At 38.7% G+C, this 24,335-nt stretch overlaps 2 protein-coding genes across 9 annotated transcripts in view; one reads left to right on the top strand and one right to left on the bottom strand.

Moving 5' to 3' along the window:
* LOC141498671 (protein POF1B-like) overlaps positions 1-2,940 on the top strand; it is a 37,115-nt gene extending 34,175 nt beyond the window's left edge. Inside the window, 2 exon segments of the mRNA XM_074201840.1 lie at positions 270-384; positions 1,374-2,940. Coding sequence (XP_074057941.1) covers positions 270-384; positions 1,374-1,379 — 121 coding nt within the window. The 3' untranslated portion in view covers positions 1,380-2,940.
* Positions 2,941-4,224: 1,284 nt separating this feature from the next.
* LOC141501848 (zinc finger protein 711-like) overlaps positions 4,225-24,335 on the bottom strand; it is an 82,042-nt gene continuing 61,931 nt past the window's right edge. For 6 of the 8 annotated variants that reach the window (XM_074206204.1, XM_074206212.1, XM_074206206.1 and 3 more), the window contains 6 exons: positions 17,840-17,998; positions 14,959-15,108; positions 12,454-12,591; positions 10,936-10,980; positions 7,822-7,965; positions 4,225-7,196 (listed from right to left, as the gene is read on the bottom strand). In XM_074206204.1, the coding sequence (XP_074062305.1) occupies positions 6,019-7,196; positions 7,822-7,965; positions 10,936-10,980; positions 12,454-12,591; positions 14,959-15,108; positions 17,840-17,998 (1,814 nt within the window). In that variant the 3' untranslated portion in view covers positions 4,225-6,018. The remainder of the gene's footprint in view (positions 7,197-7,821; positions 7,966-10,935; positions 10,981-12,453; positions 12,592-14,958; positions 15,109-17,839; positions 17,999-24,335) is intronic. The other 2 variants (XM_074206207.1, XM_074206210.1) reach the window with 2 other exon arrangements.

Genomic DNA, 24,335 nt, shown 5'->3' with positions numbered 1-24,335 from the left:
GTATTCTCTGTATTATGTTCTTTGTACACAGTGCTTGCGGGGGGGGGGGGGGGGGGGGGGTGTCATTTTGTGGATAGAAAATGGTAGTCTCCACATAGCCAAGCATAGGTGTTTCAGGAGTGTGAGAGGTGAATGAGGAACCAGGGATGTGACAGTCAAAATGGAATGAAGTCTGGGCCCCAGAAAGAAAAAAGTGGTGTATGGGGGGGGGGGGGGGGGAAGAACCATAAAAACACTGGTTTGTAAAAACGTCTTTTCTTTTTCACTAGATACAGAACCCAATATCCAATTCTGGGGCTCCTTTATGATGACTACGAATACATCCCGCCAAGCAGTGACACCCAGACCATTGTCATTGAAAAGACAGAAGACAAGTGGACTAGTGTAAGTTTTCCCTCCTCTTAGAAGCAGAAAGCAAAGCCCCACCCAAGGAAATTGATGCAGTCAGAAAAGGGCAAGGAATGTTGTTTTTGAAACTATTTTACATACATATACACCTGTTAAATTTCTAACATGCGTGAACTGTGGTGGGTATATGTATACATATGTATGTATGCATATGATGTTTCTAAAGAGAATTGGAAATGGCTGAATTGGTGTCAATATTGAAAGTGTTTTTTTCTCCTGAAGAGAAGGTAGAAACTCAAGTTCCATTGTGACCCTCCCTCTTGACCATAGCATACATACCAAAATGGCCACAGACCTCAAATTGTAGGATTCTCAAATTCTTAGCAATCAGGAGCAGCAGATCATCAGACTTACCTGATTTGGTTTGGACATGGAGAAAGCAGTAGCTCATGAGTTATTTAAGACATTTGTCAGTCACACATTTTAAAGAGAAAACTATAAAATAGCAATCGGTGGCGTTTTTTTCCAGATGAGGGAACTGCAGTTCTAAGAGATCAATCACAAAGTGTTAGTGGTTCTTGAATTGGGAGTCCTGACTTAAGGAGTAGTGCCCCCCCCCCCCCCCCCGCGCCTCTAGAACCAATTCAGAGGAAATTACCATCAAGATTTTCAGAAATCCCAGATTCCCATGTCTGCTGTGCTCATAACCAACTTGTTATCTTAGGTAAGAAAGACATAGATAATCCCCAGAGACCAAAAGGACAAGGGCAAGTGAGCAGAAGCAAGCATGTTAAGGTGAGGGCCTTGCAGTCTTATCTGCAAATTTACCTGAGGTCCAGGATACCTCATTCAAAACACCTTGCAGTTGAAACTAGTTCCTTCCTGATTCAAGTCCCAATATTAAAACAGTTCAGTCTCAATTAATGACAAACAAGGAAAGTACAAAGCCATGGATGTTACCACTGTTGGAGAAAACCATGTCTCTAGCTAACCAGAAACTGTTTTCAATTTTTTTCCCCCTTCAGCCATGAATTCAGCAGCTGTTATTCGACCTTCATCACCCAATGACTGTGTTACTGCTTATGTGATGGAAAATATGAAAAATTAAAGTCAATCCAAAGATACTTCCAAATACATTGAATAAGATTTTTGGGACAGGGACTTCTATTCCATTATATTATTCTCCCCCCCTGCCCACCCCATATTAGATAGAGCATGCATCTTGATTTCAGATACTACTTTTTCATGAAGGGGGTTGGAGGGGAAAACTAATTAATAATACCTGTTATTTTTGAGTTTGGATCTTTTTTCTCCCTTTATAAACAAAAGGGATGCAATACCATAGATATAAGAATAGATTTTTTGTTTGTAATTCTTGGAGACTTCCTAGGTGATGGTTTGCTTTACTCATGATGAAAAAGGATGAGTTTCTCAGCTCAACTAGGCAGGATAATTTAACTGATGTAATTAACATAGTCCTTAGTAAAGAGCTCAAAGACACAAGTAAGTAATGCCCTCCCTGCCACATAAGTGATTAAACAGCTAATGTGCACTGGAAGGTATGATAGCTCTCTAGCTAGAAATAACTTCACTGCCTTGGCCAAATTGGACCTGGCAGAAGTTACTACTTTGGGTTTTAACCAAAGTTCAGAGTACAACCTATTCATGTACCTGGAAAAACATCAATTTCTAGTTGGAAAAAGCAACACACTTTCTGTATAGTACTAATTATTATATTCATTTTAAATGTGGTACATGGTTTGGGTTTATAAGGAAATGTTGGAAATATACTTGCAGTCTTGAATTGCAATATATATATATATATATATATATATATATATACACGTATATATACATATATATATGTATTATATGAAAAATGTCTATGACTTGTATAAAAGGCATCCATTTAATGGTTTGGGTTTAAAATCTGCTAAGTTTTGAAATTGTACCAAATGCAGGTTTTCTTGAGGTAAAAAGCCCTCTGGATTTCTTTCTAAAATAGTTTAGGACACAAGGTTCTGTATGGGGCCCTATAAGCTAATCCCTCTACGTAACTGTAATAAAAGCCCTTAAAAGAAGTCAAATAGATAATGTGAAGGGAGCTAATAAAAAGTTTGAAAATTAGGACAAGTGAAGTGTCATCTTCCTTACCTTGAGACAAGAAATAAGAGCAGCAACTTAGTTTCAGGGTGTGTCATTACACCCTCCAATTGAGTCCATGCCACGAGTCAGTGTTGTTGCTATTACACTCAAGGCCTTTCAGTTGCTGCAAATTAAAAAAAACAAAAAAAAAAACAGCCCCCCACTGCCCTCCCCCAAAAAGAACAAACCAGAGACAGTCTAAGGTGGACCCACCTTCCAAAATTCCATGGTGTATGTGTTATAGTGATGCGCTCCTGTGAGTTACCATTTAAAGGTCTGTGGTTCTTAATTCAATTTGTGATGAAGAGTAACGAAACTGGCTGAAGAGGCCTTTTCTCTTCACAGGCTAAATCTCTGCAAATTGCAAAGATAGTGTCAAGATTAAATGGGATTTTATTATCTTTGTTATTATCCTCTTCAAATTTAATAAAGTGGAAATGGCATCAACATGCAAGTTATAAGTGGTCTTCTTTGAGATCGTGTACCTTCAAAAGGGAAGGGAGTAGGGACAGTTGACAAAGAAAAACTCCTCTTGGGGTTCACATTCACAAGGACAATTTACCTTAAGAAAAATGAAAACTACTCCAAATGGTGGTATATGTATGGTACCTCTACTTGGACAGGCCCGATCTTAACCAGTTTCTGTAGTGCCCCCCCCCACCCCCATTTCAAAAATTTCATACATTTCTGTTAACCACATAAACTTTCAAGAGTTCTTAGAATCTGAACTATTTATTAAATATCTGATCTACATAGAATAAAAGATTAAATGAAACATGAGAAGTTACCTTAGCTTCCAGAATTTCCTTGAAAGATAAGCAAACAAGTGTTATGACTTCCATTCATACTCATTCTAGAATAACTTAATTGAAATGCAGAATTTTCAAGTAAAGGAAGGAAATAACAGGAGCTCTGCAGTAGAAGGGACCTCAAAGGACCAGTTTGAGGAATCAATCCTTTTTTTATGAAACCCAGCCTCCTTCCTGAACACCACTAAGGATAGGACTTCCCTACCCCACACCAAATAGGGTTTACTTTCTGTCCAGAAGCAGTTTTCCCCATCTAGCCAAAGCTCTGGTCAACAGAATTCTTTCGCTGGAAAGCCTTATTCTCCATCCCACCCCATATAAGGTCCAAAAAGAGTTAGTCACTTACCCTCAGGTCACACAGAATGGCAAGGGACAGCCCCAAGATGGGAACCCAGGGCTCTTGGCTGCTATAGTCTATTTTTTTTTCTGCTACACCATATGGCCTTTAGACAAATATATCAAGTCATCTAACCTGAGCTGATTCAAAACTCTGGTTTACTTAGTAAAAAGTATTCCCAGTCTCCTGTAAAACCAAAGAATGAAGTTTCCAGATTCTTAAATGAACTAAGTTGAATTTTCCTTTTTTTCCAATTTCAGTAGCATAAAGTTTGTTTACAAACACTTTCTCCCACAGCACTAGATTCTTTGATTTTTCCAGTCAAGCGCTTTGACAAGTTGCTGGAAACATTAGTTGGCAAGCTCACTGTGACCTCACACTAGTGAGTTTACAGCACAACTATGTCTTACCCGTCATATTTTGATCCCAACTTTAATCAATAAAATTAGAAAACAAGATTTTTTTTTTGTTAATTACCAATGATCAATTTTAAAAGTCATTTCCTAAAGAGAAATATTTCAACAAAATGAATGCAAAAATTCTTCAGGCATCATTAGGTTATTCAAGAAAGACTCCATAAAAGAATCAAGTGCAAGAGATTTTTTTATTGTATACTCATTACATAACATTTAGAAATAATAGTCCCACATAACAGTGACAATTTTATGTTACAGCGTGTGTATCATTTACAGACACATAAAAGCTTTTTTTGTTATTTGTTTCAAATTCCAAATTTAACCTTGAGATTTCAGAAAGATAAAAAAATTTATTCTCAAAGAACTGATTCTCATCTGGTACAAAACCAAAAGGATGACGGTTGTCTGAATCACAAAGCCACGCTAATAGAATGAAGTAAAATTACCAATTTTTTTTTATCATGTGGAAAACAGCTGTGTGCAAATATGAAGCAACTTAGAAAAAAGTAAAACTACACATTTTATGCATAACCATTTCTGAATAGGTTTTTCATTTAAATAGCCCTAGCCTCAGCTTGTTCTGTTAAATGCCATTTTGATTTGCAGCGTGCTCATTAGCAAAGTTATCATTGAAAAGGATGCAATTTTTTTAATGTATACATTGTAAACTGAAAATCCAGCTTGAAATTTATTCCAATGGCAGCAAATTGTTGTAGTTAAATACTGCATAAATACTGCCTCAGAAGGAAAATGCATGTTTACATTATAAAAACTGGTATTTTCAACAATGGCATAAAATTGCACCTTTTAATTAATGTTAGTCAAGTAGGACTAGAATCTGCTAAAACTGTCCTAAAGAACCTCTCAATATTTACTGCCATGTAAGAAAAAGTTCAGCTCTTTGAACCATTTTTAAAAGAAGCTCCTAAAACATTAAGCAAAAACAGTGCAGAACCGCAACACCTGCTGCATTCTTTTCTTTAAAACCCCAGGAGATGCAAGGATACTTTTGCAAACTGACATCCCAGACACTCAACTGTAGCATCAGGCAAAAGGGAACTTTTTTTTTAGGTTTTTTGCAAGGCAAATGGGGTTAAGTGGCTTGCCCAGGGCCACACAGCTAGGTAATTAAGTGTCTGAGACAGGATTTGAACCCAGGTACTCCTGACTTCAAGGCTGGTGCTTTATCCACTATGCCACCTAGCTGCCCCCAAAAAGGAACTTATATACAACCCCCCACACCCCTAACTCTCAGCAATGAAATATTGCCCCGACCTCTTAATTCTAGCTTTAAACAACCTATCTAATAATAAAATAGGTTAGCAGCTCTGAAACTCAGCTTTTATGAATTAATCAATTAACCTAAAAAAGTTTCTGAATGAAATGTTTTTAAAATTGGACAAACTAAACTTCAACCATTTCTGGAAACTTCCCACTCCAGCTCTTCTAGAAAAGCCCAATGACAAAGTGACCAGCTGCCACCTTCCCTACCTCTATCTTCTCAACCCCCAAACTGCGTAAGAAGTGAAGCTTGGTTGTTCTCACAAGGCCCAGCATCATACAGGTGAATTGTGTTTTTCATCAACCAAAAGGCATGCTCACTTCTCTCTCTGCTCCCCTCCTGCCTAACAATGCATATAGTACTATGAAATATGCTCACTTCTCTCTCTGCTCCCCTCCTACCTAACAATGCATATAATACTATGAAATAAACATTCAACAGTCTTTGTGGAGCTCCCTAAGCACCATCTAAGGTACTCAAGCTGTGATGAGTAATGCTCAGGGCTATCAGATCACCGTCACCCTAATACTTTTTTTTTAAAGACTTTTAATATAAAGAATGTAAGGTTATGATTTACTATACCCAACTTTGGAACCAGGAAAAACAGTTCATGAGATTTTTTTTCTCCAATTAACATATTTCTAAATTCTGAAATTGTTTTTGTATTTTCTATGTATTATTTTACATAGCGGTGTCTTTGTGGTGTCTCATTATATGTTGGTTTTTTTCTGATGGCCTACGGAATCCCTTTTTGCAGAAGTCACATCTATGTGGGTAGTCTTTTGTATGTATGGAGATAACATGTCGCTTAAAGCCAGAGGCATCTGTAGTACTGTAATCACAATACTGACACTGATAAACTTTCTTTCCACTATGGGTCTTCATGTGCTTTTTAAATTCAGTTTGCTGCCTAAATCCTCTCTTGCACTTCTTACATTTGAAAGGAAGGTCTCGGGTGTGAACAGAGAGGATATGGCCACTGAGCACAAAGGGATCAGGCGATTTAAAGTCACAGTGTCTACAATGGTGCACTTTTTTCCCTTTATGGGTTTCACTGTGCTTTTTGAGCTCAGAAGGACGATGAAAGCCCTTCTCACACACTTCACATTTGTGAGGGAAATCTTTAGTATGCACAGAAATAATATGGCGCTTAAGGTCACTTGAATTGGTACTCTTGTGGTCACAATGAGGGCACTGGTGTGTTTTATGTCCTTGGAATAACTCCAAGTGCTGCTGCAGCTCAGTTTCCTCAGAGAAAGCTTGAGGACAGAGCTCACACTTATAAGGTAAAACTGTGCCATGTTTGGCTTTCATGTGAGTTTTCAGATTGGACTGATCAGCACACCGGAAGATACAATAGTGACAATGGTATGGCTTTTCCCCTGTGTGGGTCCTCATGTGCTTCTTAAGTTCAGATGGGTGACGGAATCCCTTCCCACACTCAACACAAACATGAGGAAAATTTCTGCTATGAACAGCAAGCAAATGTCTATTCAGCAGTCCTTGTTCTGCAGTTTCATAGTCACAATATGTGCATTTATAGATTTTAGGTTCTTTGTCCCTTAATATAAGTTTGTTTGAACTCAGTGGACTAGCTTCTTTGTACCTCCTTGTATATTCTGTAAGCTCAAGGGTCTTTTCAACTTTATTCATAAGCTTATGGCTTTCTAAATGACTATGAAAACTTACTTTCTTACTAGTTGTGAAGTCACAATCTGTACATTGATATTTTTTCTTGATCATATGATCGGGATGATTCTTCATGTGTCTTTTCAAGAATCCTCTGGATTTAAACTTCTTCCCACAAATATAGCAAGGGTATACAGTCAAGGGCTGCCCATCGGGACCAATTATAATAGCTGAATTAAAAAAATAAAGTTGTGACAACAGTTCAAGCAAAGGATTTTGAGATAGGTAGCACTGCAAATATTAGCTGAAGTTCCCTATACACTCAGTATTATCAGGGGTGGTGGGGAAGCCCTGCTGGGGAGACCCTTCCTTTAAAAAATGGCTATTTTGCAAGCCGGTTCTAAGTGCTATGGTGTGCTGGCCAGCAACTTCACACCTTCCACACAGGAAATTACCAACCTAAATGTTCTCTTTTTAAAAAGCTGTGAAGTGCAAGCAAGCACTACCAGTCACACGAGGAAAAAAAACAGCAATCTCCACTGCACAAAAATAAGGAAGCAGAAAGAGGATGACTACAAGGCTCAAGGATTTGTTTCATGAGTTGGGATTCAAACTATAATAACTGCCAGAGATTCTTTATCTTTTCCAAAGCACTTGATCCATAGTCTCCCTGGTACCTCACAATACTCCTGAAGGGAGTATCACTGCATCATCTCAGAGATGATAAAATGAGGTTCAGAGAGACCCAGACTGTTCACAAGTCACATGGCTAGGAAAGTGCTGCAGGTGGGATGGAGTTATCTATCATTCCCTGACTTGGAGCCATTTTCTGATTCACAATGCCCAGTATTTTACCTGTTGGCCATAGCCTGCTTTCTCCCCGTTTCCTTCTCTTGGACTTCTGTTTAAGTGCCTTATTTGTGTTAAGACTATCACAAATCTGAAGGTACTGTCCTGAGGTACCATCATTATTTTCTAATCTGGTGTCCAAATTATTTCCTGAAAAAATCGAAAGACAATTAAGCTATATATGGTGATTTTTCTATTATGTTTTGGTCAAATATATTAGTGGCTATTATTAGCAGGTTGCCCTTTTGATTAAGTCAAATATCAAGTATCATTTACACTCCACTTTGAAATGGAGTCTGCTTGTACAAGGAAGGTGAAATAAAAAAACTCCAGAGTCCAGGCCCACTCGCCAATGTAATGCCCCCAAAGCTAAGCTAAAACCTCAGGCTACCTGCCTACCTACCTGTAAAGGTCAAAAAAAAAAATCAGAAGAGAGGCAATGAAAAGTTTGACAAAACAACCTCTCCAGTGTCTACGTGCCAAAGTACTCAGGATGACTGTAAAAGTTTCAAATGAAAACAGTTCAGCTTGTGTGGGTTTGGGTGTGCTTCCTGATTTTACTGCTGCCAGCAGTCCGAGCTTTGCTAAACAGTTTGTCTCTGTGGATTTGTCCATCTCTCCCACACACAGAAAAGGTCTCTATTTGCTTTGGAACCTCTTAGAGTCCACCTGAACACACTAGTTCATTGATGCCTGGCTTCCTAATGGCCCCCCCACTCCTTCTGTCTGCCTGGACAGTACTCACTGGCAGGCACTTTGTTAGGGGCTGGAATCTGGTCAAAGGAGTGAATTCATGTGTTGAGCGTAGGCACTGGTTTTTATTTGGGGTTTAAAAAAATTTCAGTTCAACCATATGGCAGGTTGACTGAGACTCTTAAGACAAATGCTTCTCTCAATTACTTCTTCAACCTACAGCTAAGTCATCAATGTTAACCACCTTTCAAGCAGGTAAATAGTTTGGTCATGCTGGAAGTTTTTTGCTTCAAAATCAAAAATGAAAACCACCAGCCAAAGTCAAAACCTATTTCACTAAAAGGAACCCTTAAGTTGTTAACAACAAACCAAACCAACTGTGCTCTGGGTGAAGCCACTGGTTACCACCATAAATTAACACAATAATACCCAAATTATAGGACTCTAACCAAAAATGATTCCTCAATTGAAAAATCATTTTGTACCTCACTTTCAAATCTACTTGATTGCCAAATATCTTAATTTAGAAAACCCCCAAACCCCAAATTCCAGAACATTGTCCCCTTTTAACCCTCAGCAAGTGTTTTTTTCTAACATTTAAAAGGTGACATTTTTTAACATTTAAAACCTGACTCTACATCTTCATTTAAACCCTTCCCAGTTAGCATGACTTACACAGTGGAGGAAAATCCAAGATCAGCAAGGACGTTGAACGGAAACATACAATAGTTTTAGTTAATATTTCCAATTATCAATACTTCTAAGGTTCCATTATCTCACTGAAGTGAGTACTGCCAGCAATAGTGAAGATTATGACAAACAAAAATGCCTACAGTGTGCCAAGTATTAGGGATACAAACCTACACAGCTCCTGACCTCCAAGAACCTCTATTCTACTAGAGGGATAGACTAGGCACCTTGAGCAAATGCAAAACACATTATACACATTAAATAATTACAATGAAACAATTACAATTGGGAGACGCAGATAAAGTCTCATTCAGGAGGCAGAACCAAGTAGTCATGTGACAGAAAAGCCCCTTAAGTTGCTTTTGGTAAACTCATTTAATTATTTTTCCTTTACTCCCCCCCCCAAAAGGAATTAGGTGCCAGATGCCTCCACCCAAAATAAAACCCAGAGGAAAACAATGACATCAATGCACATAGGAAGAGCAATAAAAAAGATTGTAAACCCAGAGCCGAGAATGATAATGATCAAACACATTCCCCAACAAAACTGCAGGAGGTGAGTCCCTGTGCAACATCACTGGGGACTTGATTAGTTTTGCTGAACTGCGTTCCTTCTCCCCTTTTTAGTCTCTGTTCATCAATGAACAAACATTTATTTATGTCTCTTATCCACCAGGCCCTAGATACAGATACAATAAATGAAACAATCACGAGGGCCTTCCAAAAAACAGATGGTTCTTCTGAGTAGAGGAGAAATATATTGACCAGTAAAGGCAATGTAAAAAAAAAGACATTAATAATTCATTAAACTAAAAAAAAAGCAGGGAAAACAGAGAATCTAAGAGGTAGATGTGAGGAGAGAGTGCATTCCAAGACACAGAGTCCCCTGTACAAAGGCAAGGGTGGGAAGAGGCCAATTTGAATCAAACAGTCAACATACTACATGTAGGGGAGAAGGGGATAGGAAAGAGCTGGTACAAGCCAGGCAGAAGATGGTTTATTTTCTCACTGGGTCAAATCTGTGAGACCAGAGAGAAGGGTTTAGGGCTGAGTAATACTGTAAAGGCAGAGATTTGGCTGTTGACTGGGGAAAGTGGGGGAGGGAGAGGGAGGGAGAGAGAGGGAGAGAGGATCAGAGTGAGAGGGGAAGAGTCAAAAAGGATTCTGGGTTTTCAGCTCTGCTGGACTGGCAGGAGAATAGAGCTCTTGATGTTAATAGGAGGGAGGCAAGGAATGATGAATTCGGATTTGGACATATTAACCATTGAGGTAGAAGAACACTGGAGTAGTCAGTAGACCTTAAGCAACTCTCATTTATCCACATCCTCACAAATTCTATTGGAGTCCACATAATGTGACTGGATCCATATGAAAAGGTCTGACATTTAAATAAAACTACTGCTTATAAGAATTTCTTCTTAAACATATAGTTTCCATTTCATAAAAGGACACAGATATAAAGTGATCTGTCAAAAGATGGCATACTGAATAAACAATAGATTCAGGATTTAAATACATGGTCTTTCAATTCCAAATTCAGGGATTTTTCCACATATACTATATGACTTCCCAAACACTATATAAAATAAATGAGCAATTTGGGAGATCACTTTTAACCCAGCCAAGTTTAAAGAGAGTCTCAACTAGTTTGTGTATGTAAATGCTACCTAAATCCCCAAAACTATATAATAAAAATGTATCTAACACCTAATAGTTCATAGTAAACTACATTCTCACCTGATGCCTCACATTCTTCATACCTCTGGGGAAGATTTTCATTTCCTAAAAAAAATAAGTAACAAACTGAAATGCTAGCAGATTACAGTGATGACAGGCAAATCATTTACCCATCTACCAATCATTACATTCTGCAATTCTCTTCGGAGTTAACTTTTTTATTTCTCACTAATATCATGCCACATATTAGAAAAGTAATCCCCATGGTTGGGGGAAAGTGGGGGGGAGAGAAAAAATCAGCACCTCTGACCATATCTGTCCAGAAAAACAATGAAACTGTTCAAAATTAGGTTGTTACTTCTGATTTTTTTTTAGGGTTGTTTTTTTTTGGCAAGGCAAATGGGGTTAAGTGGCTTGCCCAAGACCACACAGCTAGGTAATTATTAAGTGTCTGAGACCAGATTTGAACCCAGGTACTCTTGATTCCAGGGCCAGTGCTCTATCCATTGCACCACCTAGCCGCCCCTATTTCTGAATTTTAAAGCCCAATTAATAGTAAAGAATTTGAACTCAGTTTAAAAAAATTAAGGTATACCTGGGTCATCTTGAGAATTAAAACAAAAAGAGAAGGGAAAAGATACAATGGATTTGAATTCAGAAGACAAAGGTTCATATCATGGTTCTGGGAATCTTGGTTAAGTCATTTAGCTGTCTCCTATGTAAAATGTGAGCAGTCAACTGGCTGACCTCAAGGGCCAATCATTCCATTTCTCACTATCAATTCTCTACCTGCTATAATAGAAATCTATTTCCCATCACTATTCCCCCCCCAAAAAGTGTTCAGCATTCTAGTGTTGATAAATCCAAACAGCTTTATTTCTTAAATTGCAAAAGTAACTAACATTTCAAAATGGAAAAAAATCCAAGCATATTTACTGTCTTCACCTATATAGTAGCTTTTTTTTTGTTTAAAAACTACAATGTGGGGTGGCTAGGTGGCTCAGTGGATAGAGCACCAGTCTTGGAGTCAGGAGTACCTGGGTTCAAATCCTGTCTCTGACACTTAATAATTACCTAGCTGTGTGGCCTTGGGCGAACCACTTAACCCCACTGCCTTGCAAAAACTTTAAAAAAAAAAAAGCTACAATGCAGTGAGTGAAGATTATTTTTGAAAAAGGCAGGCTGTAAGGAAGAAAAAAGAAAACTGCTTTTGTCCACTTAAATGTCTTTGATGTGAAATAACCTGCCTCCATAGCCAAGCATCCCTAGCCAACATAGCCTACAGAATCAAAAGCTAGTTTTTCCAAAACTGGCATCCAGCATGTGGGCTATTTCTAGAATGAAAGCAAGAAAGGAGGAGAAACCCATCTCAGACTCCATCCAAGTACCCATGGAACAGTATTACAGTGATGCTCTGAGGTACTATGAAATTACGCATTTGGAGGAAGGAAGGAATAAAATATGCTGAACCACTTCAGGAAACCAATGAATTTGGGATGGCATTAGCCAGTAGACTAATGGGCCTGATGAATTGGTCATGCACATTTTTGACTTCAGCACAAAGAAAGGGTATCCTACCATATGCTGCTGCCCAAGCCACAGGAACAAATGTTTTATTCACACCAGAGTCTTCCAGCTGGGCCTCAGGGAGGGCAGGGGTTTCCTCATCCCCTATAATGACTTCCATGTAAACTTCATCAGCTATTTCAGCATAATCTGAATGGGACAAAGTCTAAATTATAAGCTGAAATGATTATGAAATGGGTGGTTCACACGTTTCTAAGGTCTTTTTAAAATGTTGACTTAGGAGAGTGTCTTGTTATCTGGACACTTCAAGAGTCTTCCAGCTGGGCCTCAGGGAAGGTAGGGGTTTCCTCATCCCCTATAATGACTCCATGTAAACTTCATCAGCTATTTCAGCATAATCTGAATGGGACAAAGTCTAAATTATAAAATGAAATGATTATGAAATGGGTGGTTCACACGTTTCTAAGGTCTTTTTAAAATGTTGACTTAGGAGAGTGTCTTGTTATCTGGACACTTCAAGAGTCTTCCAGCTGGGCCTCAGGGAAGGTAGGGGTTTCCTCATCCCCTATAATGACTCCATGTAAACTTCATCAGCTATTTCAGCATAATCTGAATGGGACAAAGTCTAAATTATAAAATGAAATGATTATGAAATGGGTGGTTCACACGTTTCTAAGGTCTTTTTAAAATGTTGACTTAGGAGAGTGTCTTGTTATCTGGACACTTCAAGGAAGTGGTATGATGACTTTTTCAGCCCCCTCCCCCCCTTAAAAAAATAATTCCCCTTATTCTCTTATCCAGGACTTAGGAAAACAGTTCTGTGGGACTGTTTAAGCTTGGACTTGAACTACAAGGGCCAGTCATTCAACTAGGTGGGTTAGGTATCAACAAGCCCCTTTGGAAGTCATGATTAAAAACTCAAAAGCTTATTTATTCACAGGAACAGTCAGACGGCCATCAAGCACTTATTAAGTGCCTGCTGTGTGCCAGAGTTACGGGCACCCTCCTTTAAGCACTAAAGAGACAAAGAAAAATCAAAGAGAGACCCTATTCTCCAGGAACTCATGGCAATGACAGATGACATTCACCAACAGCCCCCAAATCAGAAAAGGCTAACGAGTCACAGTAAAGTCTAATGTGGAGCAGGTAGTGGATGTTTGTTAAATTGAATGAAAATGTTAACAACAAAACAAAGTTTCTACTGAAGGCTGGTAGACGATGATTCCACTGTGACCAAAGTTTGCTTCTGGAAGCCCCCAAACCTGATTCACATTTGCCAAAACACAAGACTTTCCCAGCTTGCGGGACTCAGCCCCCCATCTCCTCTCCCCACATCCCCATCTTGGGGGCCCCCCTCCTCAAAACAGTAAGGGGAAGAATTAAAGCCATCCCACAGCTCATGCCTACAGGGCTAATAGTTCTGTCAGCTCCCTAATCCCTCCAAGCTGACCTCACTCCGAATGAGGTACATAAAGAACTGGTAAGATCAGTACAATAACAACTGTCTCATGATAAATTTATCAATTTGGGGAAAGAATCAAGAGTCAATGGAGAAAAACCTCTCCTTTCACTCCTAACTCCCCCAAAGAAAGAAAACCATAGCAGGGCACTGAGAGATCATAGTAGAAGCCAGATGATGAAACAGTTTGGTAACCCCTATTTCTCCCCTCTTTTTTACTGGGGGGGATGAGAAGGGAAGTCTCTTGCAAGAAGGGCACACATACATTTAGTTTGCTTGATTATACGGGTTTCTCTTAATGCTGTAGTTTGGACTACCCTCTTCCATGCCATGGGTGGGGTGTGTGTGAAGTGGGGATAGGAAGGAAAAGGAATTGAGGTTTGGCTGTTTTTAAATTCAGACAAGAGAACAGAAAGAAGAGCAGAAAGAAGTTCAGATGACCAAGATGGCTTTGAGAACAAGTAGTTTACAAGAGAGACTAGCTGCTTCAGATAGAATCCTATTTTTCTATTCTGTTCTACATAAATGCTCATTTTATTTGGCATGTCAATTCAGGATTAAAAAATCACTTAAAAAAGGGGGGGATCCATTTAGCAAGGTAAGGGCTAAGAGCTGGGACACTCTGATAGTCATTGACCCCATATGGGGGCAAGGTAACCTGGAGAACATCTACTCCCTTAGTCAAGGATGCTGGGGAAGAAGGGAACAAACGTTCAAAGAAGCACCTGCAGTGGGCCAGAAATCATGCTATGCCCTACAGAGATCTTCACTGGCCAGAATACCAGCTACTAGGGGCCCAGTTCAATGACAAATCAGGTAAGGGTGAAGAAATGAGGAGACACATTTGCATCTCCCAAATGGCCAGAAGAAAGCTACTGCCCTTAAATGTATTTTTACTGCTCAGTCGATATATTTCTCACAATATTCATTGTTATTAGGTCATTTTCAATATTTCACACAGTATCAATGTGGAATCATATATTTATGTCTCAGAGAACAACCACAATATTTAATAAAGTTTGTGTGTATGTATGTGTGTGTTTGTATGCTACATAATGCTATAGTTACATCAATTTTAAAAATATTTCAATTCTTACTGAGATCTCCACCCTCATGAGTTGAGTCTTTAACTGCCATGTAAACCATCTTCTCCTGTTGCATTCGGCCAACACATCCCTGCTGTTCAAGGACTCCAGGGATGGAATGTCCATTGTGAAAATCACTGTCTGTAACAACTTCTGTTCCACCTCAAAAATTAAAAACAGAAATTTTCTAAGAAAAATAGTTCTCATCCACCACTCACCAAGTCCTCTTCTGGTGCCTCTTCATGGATCGAAGGTGACTCTGGGTTCTTGATGGCTATGCCAAGGGATTACAGCTTCTGCCACACCAGAAAGGCTTCAAGTATGACTGGGCCCATCAAGGGCTATGTTTCCTTTGGGCCAAGCCAACTGAACATGGAAAGGCTCAACCATAGTAAACTAGTTATGGAAACTCATGAAACAATGGAGTGGGTGGACTTGGTTTTACTGAGTCCAAAAACACTAAGAAAACAGCAGTGCATGGTCCACTTATTTCACAAAAATGAATTTAATTACATAACTTTGAGGAAGTGATTGTTTACTAAGATAGGTATCTTTATAAGTTGTTACTAAATCAGCTATCATAGCCAACTAAATTAATTCTAACTTGTTTTATTTTTATTTTTTTGTTTTTTGTTTGTTTGTTTGTTTTATTTTTAAAGATGCAGATTAACAAAGATCAGATAAAATAATACAACAGTATCACCAGTGCTCAAGTCTAATTGAAAAATCACCAAAATGAAGGAGGCAAGAAACAAAACACTGGAAAGGTCTTGGTCAGCAAGGACAGCTCTTTGTATTAAGTGGATGAATATTGCAGCCAAGGGGAACAATGATATAGGATATAAAGTGATCTGTGAAATCTTGTAGATGAAGATGGTAGAAAATTAGTAGTCATTGCTTCATCATAAAACAATGCTAAGCAGTTGAAAGAAAAATAAACTTACTAAGATTTGGCAACATAATCAACTAAGTAAATTCAAAGTTCATCGATTCTAAGGATACTAAGAAGCAACAAGAAAAGGGAAAGCAAAGGCAAAAAAAAAAAAAAAAAGGAAAGGAAAATAAGGTTCTGGAGGTGCTAAAAGACTACAGAGAATACCAGAGGCGGCTAGGTGGCGTAGTGGATAAAGCACTGGCCTTGGAGTCAGGAGTACCTGGGTTCAAATCCGATCTCAGACACTTAACAATTACCTAGCTGTGTGGCCTTGGGCAAGCCACTTAACCCCATTTGCCTTGCAAAAACCTTAAAAAAAAAAAAAAAATATTTGTTTGGGCGGCTAGGTGGCGCAGTGGATAAAGCACCGGCCCTGGAGTCAGGAGTACCTGGGTTCAAATCCGGTTTCAGACACTTAATAATGACCTAGCTGTGTGGTCTTGGGCAAGCCACTTAACCCCATTTGCCTTGCAAAAAAAACCTAAAAAAAAAAAAAGAGAGAGAGAGAGAATACCAGAGCCTGGAAAAAAATCTTAGCCATTATTACCAAAAAGAGAAACCATAAAATTATCAGTAGCTATAGTCCTAAATGTCTTTAGCAATGATACAATTTTTAATACAAGAAAACAACATTCATTGATGACATTCTTTAAGAAGGTAGCAGAAAGAAATAGGTTTTCAAGGAAAGAATTGCCTTTTTAGCTCCAGCAAGACAACATCTTTACAATCACATAACTACAAAATTTAGAGAATATAAGATCCCACTGTGTTTGCTCAAAAAAAGATAAAAAAAAGTGCCTCCTCCAAATATTTCTCACGTGTTAAAAACCATACAAGATTTCTTGAGAAATGAGAATTATCAGAGAATCAATTAATAGTTAATATAGGGGCGGCTAAGTGGCTCAGTGGAAAGAGCACCGGCCCTGGATAATTCCCTAGCTGTGTGGCCTTGGGCAAGACAGTTAACTCCCATTGCCTTGCAAAAGAGTAAAAAGTAGAGGAGAAAGATTAAAGCCAAGCTGCTGTAGGTAAATTGGGTAGTACTTTTAATTATCCCCACATTTTTCCATCAGGAGGTGGGGAGAGGAGGGGGTAAGGGGAAGAGAGGGGAAGGGCAACTGAGAATTGGACTAGATGGCCTATGGGGTGACTGATAAGCCAAGATCTCATAATGCAGCATGGCTTTGAATCATGCAATACCTAATACTCGAATTAATCAACATCACCCTTAAAGGAGCACAAGACAGGAGCAAGTAGGCTACAACCAAGAAGTGATTGTCCAGGAGAAGCTATATTAAAGGATGTCATGACGAGATCTATTACAGAACAGAATAAAGAGGGAGGGCAGGCAATATAGCAAGAATAAGAGACAACCAATGCACAGACTATGCTTTAGTAGTATCGACACAATGGAAAAATATTTAGGAAAAAAGCATCCAGTATGTTAAGTGGATCTCTTGGAAAGATTTATGGGAAAATGCAGACAAGAATCTCAAGACAACACAGCATGGATGGGATGCAATAACACAAATCCACAGAAGCACTAAGCAAGAGAAATGTCAAAACTTGAGTTAGAAAATTTTAAGAGGGAGAACTTTAAACTTCCTGTTAAAAAAATATTTACTATTAGATAAAATCTAAAAACCAAGAAATCCTGAGTGAAAGTCACCAATAGCAGGCAGTCACCAGAGTTCAAACCAAATCCCTCTACTTACCTGTTTGACAAGATTCAGTTGCAAAATACATGCATGCTATGTATATCAGATTGGTAAACTCTTCCTATCAGTTACATTATCAAATATAAATGCTCACAATCACCCATATCAAATATATTGTTCCCAAGACCAAGAAAAAAGGTCTAATATTGACTAACACAATTGTCAGATAATTCAATAAAAAGACAAAAAGACAACGATTGGTTGTTTCTATTAAAAGAATAAATCCAAGTTGTATCTGTACCTATTTCCACATCATCTTCAGCTTCAGCTTTAAAAATATATACTTTTATAACTTCTGAACCAAACCCATCTTCTTTAGTGACATCATCATTGGAAGCTTCAGTGTGGAGTTTTACTGGTGGGTTTGCAATTTGGTCTAGTTTCTCTGCATCTTCATCCACTGTAAAAAACAAAGAGGAGGCAAGCATTGAGTTCAAGCACTAGTCACATTGAGGGGTCATGAGTGAGGTGTTTAAGAGTAACTCAACAAACATCTCTCACTGACAAAAATATTCAATAAGCACCTAGTCATTTTTAATGAGTCAAAAACCATCCATTACTTTCAATATTTTAAGTTACACTCTACCAACAAAAAGAAAAACAAGATGTCCATGATGCAAAATAAAGTGGGCTATGAAATCAAGACTACAGTAATCCCAGCAATCAAGACCTTCCATTTTACATAAAGCCCAAGAAGCTATGCAAACTAAGTCTAAGGAAAGAGAAGCAATTGCTAAAGAATAAAAAGAGATCTTATTTTAAGTTCAAAAGTATCAAAATGAAATGACTATAGACTCTATTCTTAACTGGCAATTCCCAACCTAAATTGCATTTTGGATAATTCAACTTAGCAAGGCAAACTTTATTTCAAAATAATGACTACTCTTGCATTTCAAATATTGTGCAGTTTCCACAGCAATATTTGAAAGTCCATTGCAGAAAACTTTCAAAGATGTTACATGAAGACAAAAACCCAATTACACTATGCCAGATCTTTTAGTCTATAACAAGCACTTTTAATTTCAGACACCAAAAGTGGATGCTTTCAACAATGAAACATATCGATGGAATGCTGTCTTCTGAATATGACATGCTAAAAAAAATTTTAAAAAGACCTGTTATAGGCCCACAAGTATGTTGACTATTTCTTTAGAATATTTTAAAATGGAAACTACTTCAAACATTGACAACAGAATTTCTTTATATGGCAGAACCCCCCCCCCCCCAAAGAGGCTACATATGCTTCAGAAAACCAATAAATGTAGCTAACAGTCTTGATTTAAATTTAATTATGTTAAGGTGTCAGAAAAAAATGGACTCTTGCAATTACAAATAAAAATGAAAAACAAAAGCTAGATGGGAGTCCAATTACTACCTCTTTTAAATTATTATAGATTTTTTGGACACCTCTAGAGAACTACCTTTGATGAACTACATGGATGGGTGGAGTTTTTTTGAGGAGTAGAGAAACACGGTCAGACCTGTGCTTTAGGAATATCACTTTGACAGCATAGTGGAAGATGAACTGGAGAGAGGAGACAGGAAGCAGGGAGACCAATTAGGCAGCCATTGCAATAATCAAGGTGAGAGGTGCTGAGGGCCTGAACTAGAGTGGTGGCTGTAGGAGTAGAGAGAAGGTAACAAGAGATATTTTGGAGGTAGAACAGACAAAATTTAGAAAATGACTGAATATGTGGAGTGAGCGGGGAAAGCTAACTCAGAGGTTGTGAGCCCTGGGTGACTGCAAAGTTACTGGTGCCCTTGACAGAAACAGTAAAGAAAAATCATGAGTTCTCTTTTGCACATACTGGGTTGGCAATATCTAGTCATCGAAGCAGCTAGTGAATCAATATAAAACATTTGCATGATATTTCAATCTATAATTTACACTGAGGTATTTCAGTTTGGTTCATGTATTAGTGAAAACACAACGAAGGCACGGGGAGAAAGAGGCACAGTATATTTAAAGATTCTACAAATGACAACATTCTACTTTGAAAAACCACAACAAAAGAGCCTTAATTCTGACCATACTGATAAAAATAATGTGAAAAGTATAAGCAGCATATTTTACACAAAAAAGCAATTGGCTAGTCTAATTAATGGTATACTTAAAATTACAAGAGAAATGTAATTAACTTCATGGAATAACATGTTTAAGCCTCCCATACATCCCATCCCTTGTTAGCAGTGAACATCACATCATACAATCCATGCAATCCATCTCAAAGTCATTCAGCTACCATCATTGTGCATTCTTCCTGTCTTTGCTTCAGACCCTGATGAAGCCCTTCCTATCAAGGCCGGGACCTGAAAGAATGGCATTCCCCCACAATCAACAGATTTCTCTAATTTTCATTTTCTCTCTCAACGGAGGATCCTTTTCTACTGCTTACAAACATGCCCAAGTCTCCCTCATCCTCAAAACAAAGCAAGCCACTGGCATCTCCTCCAACTATCATGCTCTATGTCACCATCCTTCCATAGTCAAAAGATCAGGATTGCTGCATAGGCAACTGTGATGTCACTGATAAAGTCAACTCTCAGAAAAGGAAATTACCCTTACAAAGCTGACACCTTCTCTTGTTACTTATAGTCTTAGGAGTTGCCTAGAGAGGGTAGATAACTTGTTTGCTGTCTCACAGCTGCTATTTTGTTGATGGCAGATCTTGAATTCAGATCTTCCACCATCGCTACAATACCTATCCCCACACTTAAACCCAACTCCGAGAAAATGATGTCATTGATGCCATGTTTCTCAATTCCTTCTAATCTACCTTCTGACCTTATTAATCTCAATTGAAATTATTCTCTCAAAGGTTATCAGCATTCTCTAATCACCAAATTGAATCTACTTTCCTTAGCCCTCTTTTTTCTTCACCTTTGTAGTTTTTGACATCATCACTGACTTCTCTTCCTGAATACTCTCTTCTCCCAGAGTTTGGCATCAAAATCCTCTCTGGAGAAGAGCTTCAATCTGGCTTTCCAGGCTCGCCGTCACTTCTTTCTGTTCTCATGTTCCAAAATTCCATCTCCTTTCTCTATGCCTTTGTACCTAAAATGCCTTCCCTTCTCACTCTGTGGGTCTTAAGAATCTTGAATTTCCTTCAAAGCACAATTCAAGTGCAACCTTCCTACATAAGGATGATCCAGATCCCTCCCAGATCCCAAGGGGCTTGAGTGCATGCGTGTGCTTTTTCACCTCCATTGAATGGAAGGTCCTTGAAGCTAACAACCTTCCATCCTAGCACAGTACCTGGCCCCAAAAAGGCCTTCATCAATGGCTTCTGAAGGCATCACAGTAGCACTTACTTGCATGTAAATTACCACTTAGCCACTAGGATCACCTAGCTAATTCAAGTGCAATTAGAGGACACACACTTGTTAATTGCTTCAGCAGCAATTAGTATGTACAGATATGTGCAGATGTAGATGTAGATACAGAGAGATGTGTATGTCCACATATGTATGTGTGTATATTTTTATATACACACACACATATATAAACTAGGAAAAACTTTTTTTTTTACATTTAAGGGATATCACTTCCTTTTTAGATATTCTGAAGTAAAACATCAAATATATGATCTACTTACCTTTGAAACTAACTGAAATATTTCACCACCTTTTACAAAAATAACCCAATTTTCTTAATAGATTTAAGGGTCAGTTTCAACAGGAATAAGTGAAACAAAGTACTGTAAAGTTACATAAAAGTCTTAAAAGATATTTTTGGTATATCATGCAGAATGAAAAAAGGTGACAGAGACTAAGAAGACAAAAAATGACTAAAACTCTCTTACTGTAAGACTAATCCAGAAAAAGCACATAGCCTAAATCTAAAACATTATATTATGATGCCCCCCAAACCAGATTTCCCAGGACAAGTATGCCTTTGTACAATCTACCAGCTTTATATCATGATTTCAAATCTGACTTAAAATCATTAAGTTGAAACTTTTCAGTCAGGTTCTATTTCTTTTTTCAGACTTTATAAAGATGTTCTAGGATTTCATTAAATTTCTATTTTGATGAACATTTTTAATACAGGATATAAAGACAAATTATGGTTTATTGTGCGTGTGTGTGTGTGTGTATATGTGCAGGGTGGGGAGCATGGTGGGTGGATTGCTATGAAGTACAATGACATCACTACTATTTAGAGTGGAAAAACCCATCAATTCTTACCAAAATTAATATCCCTTTTGAACTCTTTATTGTAGAAAAAAATCCCTAAAAACTGCTTTAAAAATTACAATGGGGGTGGGCTAGGTGGTGCAGTGGATAGAGCACTAGCCCTGGAGTCAGGAATACCTGAGTCCAAATCCAACCTCAGACACTTAATTGTCCAGCTGTGTGGCCTTGGGCAAGCCACTTAACCCCATTGCCTTGCCAAAAAAACCTAAAAAAAAAAAATTACAATGAGGGGGGCAGCTAGGTGGCGCAGGGGATAGACCTGAGTTCAAATGTGGCCTCAGACATTCAATAATCGCCTAAGCTCTGTGACCTTGGGCAAGTCACTTAACCCCATTGCCTTAAATAAAAATTACAATGACTTGAGAAATGGATCCTGAGACCCTCCTCCTAAGTCAAAGGGCATTCAGGAGATCTGAACTGAAAAGACCCCCTTTTCTGTTCTGAGGTGAACAATGTCCAGCCCCACTGTGGAATGCTGCTTCCCCTTCTCCAGGCTGTCTCCATTTGTAAGAAGCGGCTGACACTGTGTCTATCACCTGCCTGACCAGAAGTTCAATGTAACACAATTAGAAGGTAAAATCCCATTCTATAATATTTGCAGCTTCCTAAAGTTTAATATTCTTTTCTATCCCACTGGGCAATGCTAAGAATGACTTGAAAAAAACAAAAAAGAAAAAAAAATCTGGGCAGCTAGGTGGCGCAGTGGATAGAGCACCAGCCCTGGAGTCCTAAGAGAACCCGAGTTCAAATCTGCCCTCAGACACTTAATAATTACCCAGCTGTGTGGCCTTGGGCAAGCCACTTAACCCCATTGCCTTGCAAAAAAAAAAAAAAAGGAAAAAGGAAAGAAAAAATTTCTAGATCAAGATGTGCACTTACATTTTACAAAGTGGGAGACAAGTTTTTTCCCCTATGCTCTCTTAGATCAGCTCCCCTGAAAGGCCATGGCAGGCATGAAACTGCCAACAATGCACCTGGGGGGTGGGGGTCAACATGATCAGGAACTTGGATTCTACAATGGATCTGGACATCACCATCTGGAAAACCCCAAGGTGTGCCATTTGTTACAATGTGCAGAATTTTTCTGTTTCCAGGAAAACAGAGAAATGCAGCAGGCCCACCTCATTTTAGACAAACTATTTTGCTGAAATATTCCATGTAAATGGAATTTTAATGAATCATCACTCTAAATGTTTTTTTAAATAAACATGTTCCACTCAAAAAATGACAAACTGAGTAAACTGAATAATTTATAAATAAGAAAAGTCCACCATTCTCCATATATTAGATTTCCTTATGAAGGGCCATCCCTGTGGCACTGCTTTAAAGACACACTCAGGTCCACAAGTTTCCCTAAACACTTATTTTGAGGAGGGAGAGAAAGGGAGAACCAGAGAGATAGTTTATTCTGACTTCATCACTCAAGTGAACTTCTTTCCATAATGTCTTGTCACTTCTTAACAGACTCCTATCCATTCTCATTGTTCTTGACCTGTCTAAAGGGCATGCTCTCTCTCGATCACGCTACTCTCTGGCTTCTGGTGACACAGCTCACTCTTGGTGTTCTTGTTATTTGTTTAATCACATTGCCTTCTCCAGGATAGAACAGCAAGTCTTCAGAGTTAGGCAGGTGTTAATACCTATGACTATTGCCCACACACCATGCCCTCAGAGTGGGAGTCTATCCTGAGCCCTCCTCTCTCTCTACTTTGAGAGTGAACCCTATCAGTTCCCAAAAAGAAATGAGGGTTATCTCTCTGGTAATGCTACTCAGATCTCTAGTATTTCTCCTAGAATCCATTCCTAACAGCATCTCTCATCAACTCCTAGCTTTCCTTCTAATAATCACCTTTCTAACTGCCCCAATTCCCAAGGTTCCCAACCTAAGGCATCCTTGACTCCTCAACTCTCACTCAGCCCATAGAGCCAAACAGATACCAAGTCCTGTCCCAGTCTCTCTTCCTCAAATCCCTGGCATTTATTCCTTCACACACCTGCCATCATAGCTTACTACTGCAGGAAGCCTCCTAACTAATCTCTTGCCTCAAAGAACCCTCTTCTCTAATCTAGTCTCTATGTACTTACCAAAGGGATAGTTCTAAAATATAGACATGACTACATCACTATCTTCCTCAATAGACTGCAGGGAGTCCCTATTACTTTTGAGGTCCAAGATAAATTCTTATGGTTGGCACTTAAAGCCCTCCACAACCTGGTTCCTTCCTACCCTTCCAATCTTCTTCTTTATGACTCCACTTCATAGGATCTGCTCTCTTGCCAAAGAGGATTTCCTACTAATTCTCAGAGGATTCTGACCTGATTGTTCCCCACACCTAGAATTCATGCTCTCTACATCTCTTAAAATTCCTAGTTTTTATCAAAGTTCAGGTCAGTCAGGCAATAACATCCCGGATCCTCCTACGAGGCTTTTCCATATCCCTGCAGCTGCTGGTACTCTCCATTCCACAACACACACACAGAGGCATGCATGTAGGGTTATGTACACATATGGGTGCATGTGAGCTTTTTTTAAGGACCAA

The sequence above is a fragment of the Macrotis lagotis genome, chromosome X, assembly GCF_037893015.1.
Source record: "Macrotis lagotis isolate mMagLag1 chromosome X, bilby.v1.9.chrom.fasta, whole genome shotgun sequence".
Classification (NCBI taxonomy): domain Eukaryota; kingdom Metazoa; phylum Chordata; class Mammalia; order Peramelemorphia; family Peramelidae; genus Macrotis; species Macrotis lagotis.
Note: the sequence above shows the minus strand (reverse complement) of the source record. Positions and strands in the feature narration are given on the sequence as shown.